Source organism: Astyanax mexicanus, unplaced genomic scaffold (assembly GCF_023375975.1).
Source record: "Astyanax mexicanus isolate ESR-SI-001 unplaced genomic scaffold, AstMex3_surface scaffold_32, whole genome shotgun sequence".
NCBI classification, from domain to species: domain Eukaryota; kingdom Metazoa; phylum Chordata; class Actinopteri; order Characiformes; family Acestrorhamphidae; genus Astyanax; species Astyanax mexicanus.
The window spans coordinates 4,995,444-5,010,171 of record NW_026040042.1 but is presented as its reverse complement, the minus strand read 5'-3'; the positions used below and the strand labels follow the sequence as shown (position 1 = coordinate 5,010,171).

Sequence of the window (14,728 nt, the reverse complement as noted above, 5' to 3'; positions counted from 1 at the left end):
TCATACCTCACTCACATCGCATCTTGTATCTCACTCAAATTTCATCTTGTATCTCACTCATGTCTCATCTTGCATCTCACTTCTCATCTCATTCACATCACAACTCTTAACCACATCTCAACTTGTATCTCACTCACATCTCATCTTGTATCTCACTCACATCTCATCCTAAATCTCACTCACATCTCATCCTAAATCTCACCCACTTCTCATCTCACTCACATCACAACTTCCCCTCACATCTCATATCCCACTGATGTCTCATCCCTCTCTCTCTTTTTCTCCTCACTCAGGTCTCACCTTGTATCTCTCATACCTCCCATACATCTCATCTTGTATCTCGTACCTCACTCACATCCCATCTTGTCTCACTCATGTCCCATCATGTATCTCATATCACACATCTCAGCTTAAATCTTACTCACTTCGCATCTCACTCACATCACAACCCATCCTCACATCTCATCTTGTATCTCACTCACATCTCACCTTGCATTTCACTTACATCTCAACTTGCATTTCACTCACATCTCACCTTGCATTTCACTCACATCTCAACTTGCATTTCACTCACATCTCATCTTGAATCACACTCACATCTCATCTTGTATCTCACTCACTTCTCATTTCACTCAGATTACAACCCTTCCACACAATCATTTCTCGCTCACTTCTCAACTTGTATCTCACTTCTTATCTCTCTCAAAACACAACTCTTCCTTGTATCTCACTCAGGTCTCATCTTGTACCTCAGTCACATCTTAAATCTCACTCACTTCACATCACAACTTCCCCTCAAATCTCGAAACTCTCCCTCACGTCTCATCTCTCATTGACGTCTCATCTATCTCTCTCGTGTCATTTTAAACAATAAGCTGTTCAGAGCTCTGGGACATACTGACGCTTTTTTAGGACTATAGAGAGTTTTATAACCCGCGAACCATAAACACCCAGACATGCCTTCTCGAAAAGAGTGTGTGTGTGTGTGTGTGTGTGTGTGTGTGTGTATGTGAGAAGTGTTTGACATTTTCCCGTGTGAGCAGGACAGGATTTGGAGATCTCCCCCTGCCTCCTGTTTCTCTTTCATTAGCAGTGTCAACAGTTTGGGGGAGGAAATCTGACATGACATTTATAATCAAACACAGCCGCCAGCTAAATTTACCACTTACTTTATATATAAACATCTCCTACATCTCTCTCTCTCACACACACTCTCTCTCTGTATCCATCACACACTTTCTATCTCCTTCATCTCCCTCTTCTCCTTCTATTTTATCTCCCTCATCCCTCTTTCGTTCCATATCAATCAGCAGTACTCAGAACTTCCCCCTCTGTTTCTCCTACATAATAGATTTTTAATAAAAGTTCATTAAAGAAATCTCCACTGCTCTCCATCCACCCGTCTCTCTCTCTTTCTCCACCCGTCTCTCTCTCTCTCTCTCTCTCTCTCTCTCTCTCTCTCTCTCTCTCCGGCTCTCCGGATCTCCGGCTCTCCGAGCAGCGTAAACACATCAGAGCTAAATTCAGAGAGAGCACCCTGAAGATACAGCGTCTCTAAGCAAATGTCACTGCGCTCCCCGAGACGCTATGATTTCTCTGAATCCAGGGAAATCAGTGGAGCTGTCACAACCAGCTCAAATTAAGCCTCTAAAAGGAGGCCAGGGACATCCACACGCCCAAACGCCCAAAACCCAGAGCCCAGAGCACTGCCTGCACCACCATCCAAACCCCCACCTGCTGTACGAGAGTTCAGGATACAGTATAAAGATTAACCATATTTAATTTCCAGCGACTAGCCCCAGAAAAGGGGGACTAATCGATTTTGAGGGGTATTGTTCAGGTCTCCAGAGGCACAGCACCCCAGATAAGTGACCTGAAGCCAAGTGCCAAGTGACCTGAAAATGACCACTCAAGTGAGATAAAAAGTTCCTCCAAAATGGCAAGGAAAAAGTTCCAGCCAACTGACCTGGAGGGTCCATATCAATGGCTCAAGAGGTTCACTGCCCAAGTGATTTGATGGAGACTCAATCAGTGACTCAAAATGTGTTAAAGGTGCACAGTCCAAGTGACATGATAGACACCACCCAAGTGACCTGAATAGTACCAGCTGAATGACCTGAAAAGTCCCACCCAAGTAACAAGAAAAGTCCCACCAAATTGACCTGAAAGGTTCCAACCAAGTGGCCTCAAAGGTTCTACTCAAGTGACAAGAAAAGTTCATCCCAAGTGACCTGAAAGGTTTCATCTAATTGACCTGAAAAGTTCACCACAGGAGACATGAAAAATTCCACCCAAGCGACCTGAAAAGTTTAACCCCAAGTGGCCTAAAAAGTACCAGCCAAGTGACCTGGAAGGTCCACATCAGTGACTCAATAGGTACACCACCCACATGACCTAAAAAGTCTCACCCAAGTGACATTAAATGTCTCATCCAAGTGACCTGAAAAGTAGCGGTGGTCAACTGAAAAAACTCAAAAAGTGCTAGAGGTGCACCACCCAAGTGACGTGAAAAGTAAGTGACTCGAGAGGTGCACCACCCATGTGACATGATGGGCAACACCCAAGTGACCGGAAAAGTACCAGCCAAGTGACCTGGAGGATCCACATCAGTGACTCGAGAGGTGCACCACTCAGGTGATTTGATGGGCACCACCCAAGTGACCGGAAAAGTACCAGTCAAGTGACCTGGAAGATGTGATTTGATGGACACCATCCGAGTGACCTGGAGGATCCACATCAGTGACTCAAGAGGTGCACCACCCAGGTGATTTGATGGGCACCACCCAAGAGACCTGGAAAGTACCACCTAATTGACGTGGAGGGTCCAAATCACTCAACTCAAAAGGTGCACCACCCAAGTGACTTAAAAAGTACCCAACAAGTGAGCTGAAAAAAGTGACATGCCAAGTACCAGGCAAGTGACGTAGAGGGTTCCACATCTGTGACTCAAGAGGTGCTAAAGATGCTCCATATGTAATTTCCAGGCACTAGTTTATACACCATACATTTACTGAGCACAGACTGAATATTGTCTCCCAGATAACGGCTTTGTTTAAGGGTCCAGCAGTTACAGCCAGCCAAACCCGGGTATGACCTGGTACTCTAACTGTCCGGCATTTCCCACTGATATTGATCCAGTACCAACACCAGAACTTTACTGGTGCCCCATCTATTTATTTATAACAGCAAGAAAACATCAATATAAACAATTCATTCCTTTCTGCTTCTGTCTGGATGCTTTTTCTGTTTTTCAGAAGAGAGAAATTCACAGCACAGTGTCCAGAAGACCCAGTTCTGTGTCTGACAGGACTTTCGGGTCCAGTTGTTCTCTTATTTCAATTTAACCGTCCAATCAGACGGAAGCACTCCAGCCTAAAACAGCCTCTACATAAAACATGAGCATCTCTCTCTCTCTCTCTCTCTTTCTCTCTGTAATTCAATAGTAATTCATTTATGAGTGTCAGTTTCTATTCTTCGAAAAAAACATCATCTAACTTGTTGTGACAGAACTGCAGGTCAGTAGATCTGGGGTCTTGGGTTCAAATCCCTATCTGAGTGGAGTTGTAGTAGCAGTCTGCATGCCTTGATGTGTCAATCTGTCTGCTCTGGACTCTGAACTCTAATTCCCAGCATGCACCGACACCAGACTTTCCTGACTCTGAGAATCACGTGACGCTACAGCGTTCTCGCTCCCCCAGCTTTTAATTGCTTACACCTGTTCTGTTTTCCTATGGAATTGCCCGTGTATGACCCTGATTCACTCGGGTATGTTGTTTCCTATTACTGCCTTCCCATTACTGACCCTGCCTGTCCCTAAATACCCCTGTATGCCTATTCCCCTTGTTAATGGCCAGCATGAAAAGGTGCTTATCTTTATACACCTGTAGCCATGAAAGTGATCTGAACACCTGAATACAATGATTTGGATGGATAAGTGAATATGTTTGGTAATAAAGTATATTTGTTAGTTTAGTATAGTCACTACTAGGGCTGAACGATTTTGGAAAATAATCTAATTGCAATTTTTTATCTATAAATTGCGATTGCGATTTAAAATGCGATTTTTTAATGTCTTCTCAAGTATTTTTCAACAAACAGAAGCAATAAATCAATTTGTTTAATAATAAACAATGTCAGATTTATTTAAAGCACGGATAACAATAAAGCAAACAAATCTATGCTTTTCCTTTTCACCATTTGTATTTTTTTTTAAATGGAAAAATAAATATATAAATAGCTTTTCCTTTTCACCATTTTTTTATAGAAAAAATAGATATAAAAAAAATAAACTTACTGCTCTCCAGCTAGTAACATCATAAAAAAATTGCAAAAAAAAAGTGCAAAAAACATAAAGAGAATCTGCTTTAACCAAGATGCAGCACTGGTCGTTGGCATTTTAGCCTTGCAAATACCATACGAGGCTTTGTGATGTTTTTTTTAGGGCGTTTTCACACCTGTAGTTGGTTTCTCTGGTCTGAATCAGTTAATGAGTTTGTTTACTTGGAGCGCTTTCTCGCTCTGTTCGGTCTGGTTTCACATAGGCATAAATATAAACGCACCAAAATGCGCATCAATAAACCACGCGAGCAGCCTGTGTCCTCTGATTGGTCAGAGCTGTCTGACACAGGAGTACATTAAATATAAATATACGAAAAAAGTAAATACAGCGAGAAGATTTTGTGTTTCTACGTGCAGCGCAGATTTATACATAATAAAAGTCACGCGGCTGTGAGCGGTGAATACAGCGCAGACGGCGCGAGCATGGAGACAGTGTTTGTTCACAGCTGTAGTAATTAACGTTATCCACCTCCTCTAGCTGGTCTCGGTTCGGTTCTTTTGATCCGCACCCGAGTGCGATTACTGTTTTCACACCTGCTCAATCGAACCGCACTAAAGTTACAAACGGACCAGAGTTCGATTTAACCAGACCAAACAGTGCTGGTGTGAAAGTGCGCTGTGTTGACTTCACTTCTCCACCTCCCTGCCTCCTGCTCGGGTTTGCTCCGCTCGTCCTCGGCTCGGCTCGCTCCCAAGTCATGTGACCAGTCAAATCGCAGCCTGTGCGGTTAGAGAATCTCGTTTTAAAATATCGCGAGATAATCGCAAATGCAATTAATCGTTCAGCCCTAGTCACTACATACAGTTTTATATAAATTAAAGGAAACTACCTTCCACTCTTAACTGCAAAATACATACTGCACATATCCTGTTTGGCAAAAAATTCAAATGTGAAAAGAAAGTAAAAAGAAACAAAAGTGACTCTTTTGTTAGAAATATTTTTCCTGTACTTTGTAGCTGAAGTCTACCTCGTTCAAGATGGTCACCTTCAATTTTTCTCCTCATAATTTCAATATCAGACATAGTATCGCACTTTTTTTGCACTTAAAATACTTACATTTTCCCAAAAATCATCAGTGTGTCTTATAATCTGGTTCTCCTTATGTATGAACTCTACCAGTCAGGTATTATGGAGCAGTAAAGCCACTCCACTGAAGTACAGCGTTGTTATAAGGATGAGTTTTCAGTAAAGTTTCTCCAGCACTAAGGCTCGGTGCAGCAGTATTAGCATTAGCTGCTAACCACAGCGCTAACTCTTTTACCATTCAGAGTTGACTATACTGGACTGTAGTCTGTGTGTTTGCCATATTAAAACAAGCTACGAGGGACAAACCACTAGCTAATATCACCCTGGCTTACCGGAACAGTCAGGGTTCCTCAGTCTAGCGCTATCATGTGGCATTTACTAGCACACTAAGCTAATGCTGCTGCACCCAGCCTAAGTGCTGGAGAAACTTGACTAAAAACTCATTCTTAGACAAAATATTGTAAATCTAAGCTTACTGTACATAAATTAAAGCGCTTTAATCACCCAAATAAACAGTTTTCAGGATAGAAATTTGTGTAGATTTACAACATGGTGACACCCTTGTTCCTTACTAGTGTCACTTAAAATGCGCCCTATAATGTTTTTGATTGGGGTTCCTTCTACAGTCCAAAAACATGAAGATCAGATAAATCAGATACTCCAGGTGTGTTTGAGTGTGAATATGAGTATGACATGAGTATGCACAGAAATTCATTTACATATGCATTTACATATTGGTCAGAGCCTCAGTGCTGGATGCAGTCCTTCAGGTAGATGGTGGTGGTTTCCGGTTAAGAGTATGCTGTATGTGATTGGCTGCCACTTCTCACCAGTGTGTGTGTGTGTGTGTGGATGAGTGCTGAGTGTACAGTAAATGGTTGTGTGTAAATGTAAATTTTAAAGCATCTTCAGAAAGTGTCTAGCTTCTATGGGATGTGGCAAAAGTCATGGCACACTATAATTGTCAGCATGCGGAATATGCTAAAATAGTGAAAATTAAAATGATAGAATTTTCCTTTCTATAGAGAAGAGGCCTCTTTTTAGTGCCGCCTCAGATGCTTCAGTGCTGTAGCAGTCCTTCAGGTGGACGGTGGTTTCCGGTTGAGAGTATGCTGTATTTGACTGGCTGCCACTTCTCACCAGTGTGTGTGTGTGTGTGTGTGTGTGGATGAGTGCAGAGTGTAAATGGTTGTGTGTAAATGTGATTTTAAAGCATCCTTAGAAAGCGTCTAGCTTCTATGGGATATGGCAAAAGTCACGGGACACTGTACTTGTAGCATGCTAGGTATGCTAAAATATTGAAAACTGATAGAGTTTCCCTTTCTATGAAGAAGAGGCCTCTTTTTAGTGCTGTAGCAGTCCTCCTGGTGGACAGTGGTTTCCGGTTAAGAGTATGCTGTGCGTGATTGGCTGCCACTTCTCACCAGTGTGTGTGTGTGTGTGGATGAGTGCTGAGTGTACAGTAAATGGTTGTTTGTAAATGTAAATGTAAATTTTAAAGCATCTTCAGAAAGCGTCTAGCTTCAATGGGATGTGGCAAAAGTCACGGGACACTACACTTGTAGCATGCTGGGTATGCTAAAATAGTGAAAAAAAAAAAACTGATAGAATTCCCTTTCTATAGAGAAAAGGCTATTTTTTATGCTGCCTCAGATCTGCATCTTTCCTCTGTTTCATCAGAAGAAACAGATCATTAGAGAGCCGGGAGAACACGGACACCAGCTGCTGTTCCTCAAACCACACACGCACACACACACGCACACACACACACACACACACACACACGCACACACACACACACTGCAGTGGCTCAAGTAAAGCACTCTGGCACTTCAGAAGTACATCTACTCCGTCTGGTTTCCACAGCAACTTCAAAGACAAAGGTGTAGTACGTGTGTGTGTGTGTGTGTGTGTATGTGTGTGTGTGTGTGTGTGTGTGTGGAGAGATTTCCTATTCCAACAATATCACTGAGAACTCAGGCAAAGTCAGGGATTACGAAGCAGATGTACAGGTAGGTGTGAGAGAGTGTGTGTGTCTGTGTGTGTGTGTGTGTGTGTACCTTTAGTGGTGAGGGTTTTGGAGGACAGCTCCAGTGTGTTGAGGGTTTCAGAGCCGATGTTCTCCAGAGTGATGATGAGCTGCTGAGTTTCTCCATTGAAGAGCTGCAGACACACACTACTGGATAGATCCTCACCACATACACGCGCAGACCTGCACACACACACACACACACACACGTTACTTACTGTGTAATTTCACTCTACTACTAAATGTTACTAAATGTTGTTTTTTTCCCACAGGTTTTCATTTATTTCTGCACTCTTTACACCACTGAATAAGTACAAAAGCATAAATGTATTTTTGTGTCGCCTTAAAAAGAAAAAAAAAATCATTGATTAGTATAAATTATTCAGTGTTTTCACTTATTTCTGTTTGAATAACTCAAGTGCATGCCTAAAAATAAAACTGAAATCTACCTCAGTCTACCTCTAATTTACTCTACCTCACTATACCCCACTCTACCTCCCTCTAACTCAATCTACCTTACTTTAATCCAATCTGCCTCACCCCAGGCATCTAATTTAGTCTACCTTACTTCATCATACCTCAGTCTAATTTAACCTACCTGATTTTACTTCACTCTACCTCACTCTAATTCAATCTACCTCACTTTAATCCAATCTACCTCACGTTACTTTATGCTATCTTGGTCTCATTTAAGCTACCTCTCTTTACTTAATTTACCTTGCTCTATCTCGGTCTACTTTACTCTACTTAATCTACCTCACTGTACTCTACTTTACTCTACCTTGCTCCACCACACTCCAACTTGCTCTAACTTAATCCACCTCACTCTACCATGCTCTACCTCACTGTACTTTACTCTAACTCATTCTAAATTTCTCAAACTCAGTCTAACTCTCTCTACTTTACTCTACTCTAACAATGACAGCAATAATTAAAGTACATTATAAAAGAGAAAGGTTTTAATGAAGTGTCCTAATATATTTTTTTTTTCTAAAGCCAGTTTTCTCTGAAGGCTGGTGCTGTAGTGAATATCCTAAAGTATTGTTATTAGCCTGGAGAAGGTCTGAGTGTGAACCTCTCAGAACTGAAGCCTGTGACCCGTCATTAACTCCAGAACCGCTCCATTACAGAGTGTTCCTGTCTGCAGCTCTGTGTACATTACACACTGCTAAAGTGCAGCTTCATCACCATTAGCCTGTAATCAGCTATCACCTGAAAACAACCGCCGTCTCACCATCGTCTCATTCCTCAGAGAATATCTCAAACATTCACTTTCAATCACACAAACACAGCTACGATTTTACTGTTCAATGCATAAAACAGTCTAAATCTGTACTAAAAAGTAGAGCATGGTTAAAGGTCTCAATCAACTCACAAATCATCTCACTGTATCTCACTTATATCTCACTAATTCTCTGACAACCTTTAATAAAAAAAATATCACAGAAGTGGGAAAGAAAAAAAAAAAGAAAATGAACAGAAAATAAAGAGAAATTAAGCAAAGAAAATTTAAGAGTAAATACAATGATAAGATAAATTTAAAAAAGAAAAGAAGATACAAGATGAGAAATACAGAGAAGAGAAAAGAGAAATCAATTAAAGATAAGAAAAAAGAAATGAAAAGAAGAATGTGAAGAGAATAGAGAAATGTAGTGAAGAGAAGAGAAATAAGGGGAAGCCTATAATCAACAATCACCTATAAACAAACACCGTCTCACTAATGTCTCATTCCTCAGAGAATATCTCCAACATTTGCTTTTACTCAAACAAACACAGTTATGATTTTACTCTTCAACGCATAAAAACAGTAATCATCCTAAATCTGTACTTCAATCATCTCACAAATAATATCACTGTGTCTCACTTATATCTCACTGATTCTCTGACAACCTTTTAATGAAACAATATCAGAGAAGAAATTGGAAAGATATGAGAAAGAAGAAACAGAAAGTGAAGAGAAATGAAGAGAAGAAAATATAAGAGTAAATAAGATGATGAGACAAGATGAGAAACCAAGAGCAATGGAAAGAAAACCATAAGAAAGAGAAGATAAATAAATAGAACAGAAAAAAAGAGACAATGAGGAAATGAGAACAAAATATATGGGTAAGAAATAACAGAAAGTGAAGAGAAATGAAGTGAAGGACAATTTAAGAGTAATATGATGAGACAAGAAGAGAAACCAGGAGCAATGAAAAGAACATATAAAAAAGAGAAGAGAAATAGAAATAGAAATAGAGCATAGAAAAGAAGAGACAAGATGAGAAATAAGGAGAAGAGAAGAAAGAAATCAAGTAAAGAGAAGAAAAGAAATGAAAAGAAGAGAAGTGAAGAGAATACAGAAATATTGTAAAGAGAAGAGAAATTAAGAGTCTCATCATCGTCTCATTCCTCAGAGAATATCTGCAAAATTTACTTTTACTCACACAAACACATTTGACGATTACGATTTGACTGTTTTAATGTGTAAAACCACCATTATCATCTGTACTAAAAAGTAGATTATGATTAAAGGTTTCAATCAACTCACAAATCATCTCAATATATCTCACTTTTACTTTTAAATCTTTTAGATTCTCTCTTGGAATACACAACATATAGGAAAGAAATGCAATTGAGAAAAAAAAGCTGAAAAAAAGTGAAAAGAAGAGAAAAGAAAAGAAGAGACAAAATGAGAAATAAGGAGAAAAGAGAAATCAAGTAAAGAGAAGAAATTCAGAAGTGAAGTGAAGAGAAATGAGTAGAAGCCTGTAATCAGCTATTGTCTAAAAACAGCCACCAGCTCATTATCGTCTCATTCCTCAGAGAACATCTCCAGCATTGGTTATGACTCATTCTCTGCTCACCGCACGTCTCTCAGATATAAGAATCTGCAACTCAAACACTAGAACAGTTTTACTGACACCATTAAACCCACATAACAACTTTCCACAACAGCCATTATCATAAATACACCAGTTCCTGCTGATTTATGATTTCATGCTTCTACTACAAATCCACTCTGATCTGTGTCTCGCTCTAATGTCCTTTCATCTCTCGCTCAGACAATCTCACACTCTCCAGGAATTCAAAACCATGTCTTTAAATAAACAACTTTAACAAAAGTTAAGGAAAGCAGAGAGAATACAAATGAGAGAAAAGAGGAATAGAGAACAGAGAAGAGGAATGAGAATGCAAGAGAAATAAAGAGAAGAGAAACTAATGCAAAGAGATGAGATAAGAGGAGAAGAAAAGAAAAAAGAAGAAAAGTGAAGAGAAACGTGAAGAGAACAGAGGAAATACAGAAAAGAGAAGAGAGGAGAAAACAAATGAAGAGAAGATAAACAAAGATTAAAAAATGAAGCGAAAAAGGGATGAGAGGAGACGAAGAGAAGAGAACTAAAAAGAAGAAAAGAAAAGAGACAAATGAAGAAAATGGAAAAAGAAATGAAGAGAAGAGAAATAAGAGAACTGAGGAGAAGAGAAGAGAAGAGAAGAGACGCAAAATGTGAAGAGAAGAAAAGAGAAAAGGCAGAAAATAAAGAGAAGAAAGGACAGTACAAAAGAAATGAAGAGAAGAGAATTGAGGAGAAGAGAAGGGAAGGGAAGGCAAGGGAAGGGAAGAGAAGAGAAAAGAAGAGAAGAGAAATGAGGGGAAATGAAGAGAAGAGAAGAGAAGAGAAATGAAGAGAAGAGAATTGAGGAGAAGAGAAGAGAAGATAAGAGAAATGATGAGAAGAGAAATGATGAGAAGAGAAGAGAAATGCTAAGAAGAGAAGAGAAGAGAAGAGAAGAGAAATGAGGGGAAATGAAGAGAAGAGAATTGAGGAGAAGAGAAGAGAAGAGAAGATAAGAGAAATGCTAAGAAGAGAAGAGAAGAGAAATGAGGGGAAATGAAGAGAAGAGAAGAGAAGAGAAATGAGGGGAAATGAAGAGAAGAGAAATGAGGGGAAATGAAGAGAAGAGAAGAGAAATGAAGAGAAGAGAATTGAGGAGAAGAGAAGAGAAGATAAGAGAAATGATGAGAAGAGAAATGATGAGAAGAGAAGAGAAATGCTAAGAAGAGAAGAGAAGAGAAGAGAAGAGAAATGAGGGGAAATGAAGAGAAGAGAATTGAGGAGAAGAGAAGAGAAGATAAGAGAAATGCTAAGAAGAGAACAGAAGAGAAATGAGGGGAAATGAAGAGAAGAGAAGAGAAGAGAAATGAGGGGAAATGAAGAGAAGAGAAATGAGGGGAAATGAAGAGAAGAGAAGAGAAGAGAAGAGAACTGAGGGGAAATGAAGAGAAGAGAATTGAGGAGAAGATAAGAGAAGAGAAGAGAAATGCTGAGAAGAGAAGAGAATAGAAGAGAAGAGAAGAGAAGAGAAGAGAAGAGAAGAGAAATGAGGAGAAGTGAGGAGCTGTACCGTGGTAGTGATGTGCTGAGCTGGAGGCGTGGGAGGGACGGCACTACCTCCACCGCACAGCCGCTCGACTTCACCCCCACCAGACTCTCTAGCAGACAGTCACTGCTCACACCAAACACCGACGTGTGGTATCCTACACACACACACACACACACAATACAAACACACACATAACACAACACAACATACACACAACAAAACAAAGAAACACACAGTTAGCAAACGTTACTGATGAACAAGTTCTCAGTCCCATAACTTCTGTCACACCTAACACTGCACAGACTCTACATTGCTCTTCCTCAATCGATCTACCTCTACCTGGCTCTACCTTCCTTTACCTCACTCGACCTTATATTTACTCACTCTACCTCACTTTACTTCACTGTACCCTACTCTACTCAAGCACACACTACGTCACTTTTCTTTGCTCTGCCTCTTTTTACCTCACTCTTGCTTTTTCTACCTTGCTCTAGCTCACTTTACCTTCCTCTACCTCCCTTTTCATTGTTCTACCTCAATTTATTTCACTCTTTACCTCACTATTCCTCACTCTACTCTACCACACTACCTTACTCTACCTTCCTCTGCATTGCTCTACTCTACTCAAGATTGTTCTCACTCTCATTCTACCTCAAGCATCGTTATGTTTCATTTTGTTTTAGAGTCTGCTGCATGAAGAGCTCCCTCTGCCACTGTAAGCAGGTAAATGCATTAAAAAAATAATGCATAATAAACTGATTTATTGTACATCTTTAATAATACATAGTTAAATTAGTTTTTTTTGTGTTTGTTTCAACAGCGACAACATGTTTATTGTACTGATTTAACCAGACTAATAATAAACCGTGTGACCCCATGCTGAACCACGCCCCCCACAGGACCTGAACACCGCTCAACAACAGCAGCAGAACTGCAGATCATTAAATATAAAGTGTGGCCAAAACAATGAGTACAGTCTGAATAATAAATCACAGCTAGCAGACAGCAGTTAGCACAGCGCTGCCGAGCTCCTGCTGACTGCAGGTCCCGCAGAGGTTTAGCTGTGTTAGCAATTCTGATCAAAGAGAGCTCGCTAAAAGCTTCAGAACAGCGTTCCTGTTCACCAGGAGATCAAACACAACACAGGACTGCCTCTGAACAGGAGAACAGAACCGTACTAGCGTTTTAATGAGCCTTTCAAAGAGGGATTACCTCCTTTCCTTCTCTATATATACAGCACCACTTCTTACTCAACGTTTTTATTAATTCCCTACATTGTAAATGAATAGTAAAGTGATCCAGACTATTTAGGAACACATAAGGAATCATGTAGTAACTTAAAAGTGTTAAACAAACCAAAATACTCTGTGAACTTGTGGTTTCTGAGGCTGGTAACTCTGATGAACTTATTCTGTACAACAAAACGGAACTCTTGCTCTTCCTTATCTGGGGCGGTCCTGATGAGTGCCAGTTTCATCACTTGAAGATACTTTTAAAGTGTTCGTTTAACATTTTTTTTTGGTTACTATATAATTAGTGTGACTGCAATTGCACTTTTCTTCTTCTTATTTTTATTCCTCCAGATTTTTGTCTCTTTAACTTGGGCCACAATTCTTGAGATAGCTAACAACACCTCAGTAACCAACTAGCAACAATAAAGCAACCACCACAGATACCATAGCAACACCTTATCAGCCACCAACCAACACTATAGCAACCCCCACAGATACCATAGCAACACCTTATCAGCCACCTACCAACACTATAGCAACCCGGACAAATACCATAGCAACACCTTAGCAACCACCTAGCAACACCATAGCAACCACAATGGACACCAAAGATACACCTTAGCAGCTACCTTGCAAACACATTATTATAGTCTGTATTATGCAAATACATTACTTGGCCACCACCACCTAACAACACCTTAGCAATCAACTAGCCACACCATAGCCACCACCGAAATGGATATCATAGCAACACCTAAGCAGCCACCCAGCAACACCATAGCAACCACCACAGATACCATGCCTGATTATAGAAAATGTGTGGGATGCTACTACTGGTTGCTCTATCAACACTCCTACACCTCTACCGCACAATCTGCAGGAACTGTGTGAAAATATTGAAGTTATTATGGGATGGATTATCACAGGAGGATCATTAGGAACCTCTACAACTCTCTACATGTTGAGATGACTGGCATGTTGCAGCGTTACACACTACTTCTGTATGTGAAGTAGGGCGGCACGATTTTGGAAAAATTTTACATTGCAAATGTTTTTTTTTTTCGACTATATATATCGCGATATTAAACAATACAGGGCCCATGTTGTCATCAGCCCCGCCCCCACCCATGCGCTGTCTCCCATCCGAGTCAGCGCCGAGCTCTCAAAACCCGAGCAAAACAGCAAAACAACAGTAATCTGCCCTTTAATCAGACATTTAAATGGCTTTTTAAAAGCTAAATAAGAGCGTTTTGTTTTTCTGGAATTAAAAGTGTGAATTCAGCTGTAACTGGAAATGTCTGCACTGCAAAACTGTGCTGGACTGAGGTGCACAGCTTTCCACACGTGCTCAGGCAGCAGCAGCCTGTCACTCACACAGACACAGAGACAGCGCTGTGTATCTACTTCTTGTGTCAAGAATACAAACATTGCAACCTGACGTGTTTAATTTAATTGCCTTGAGTGACATCTCATGTCCTGACATTGTGATTACAATGCTTAAGTGATATATCGTGCAGTCCTAATGTGAAGCGCAATAAATTGTATCCGTATCAGCCTAAATTAATATTCGTTTATTTCTCCTGTCATGTTTTATCTTCCTTCTGAACAGCATCGCAATCCCACACTTCCTTCTAGGATGAAGACGTACTGTAGAACTGTGCTGGATTCAGAAAGTGCTCCCTAAAGACCCTGTAATTGGGAGCATGTGTACTGATGCTAAGTCCTGCAACAGGGATC

General features: G+C 40.3%; 2 protein-coding genes across 3 annotated transcripts in view; both read right to left on the bottom strand.

Annotated features, from left to right (window-relative positions):
• LOC125789910 (protein eva-1 homolog B-like) overlaps positions 1–14,728 on the bottom strand; it is a 361,643-nt gene that overhangs the window by 19,591 nt on the left and 327,324 nt on the right. The window lies entirely within an intron of this gene.
• LOC103028681 (trafficking protein particle complex subunit 9) overlaps positions 1–14,728 on the bottom strand; it is a 158,658-nt gene that overhangs the window by 48,784 nt on the left and 95,146 nt on the right. For both annotated transcript variants that reach the window (XM_049472991.1, XM_049472992.1), the window contains 2 exons: positions 11,781–11,913; positions 7,426–7,577 (listed from right to left, as the gene is read on the bottom strand). In XM_049472991.1, the coding sequence (XP_049328948.1) occupies positions 7,426–7,577; positions 11,781–11,913 (285 nt within the window). The remainder of the gene's footprint in view (positions 1–7,425; positions 7,578–11,780; positions 11,914–14,728) is intronic.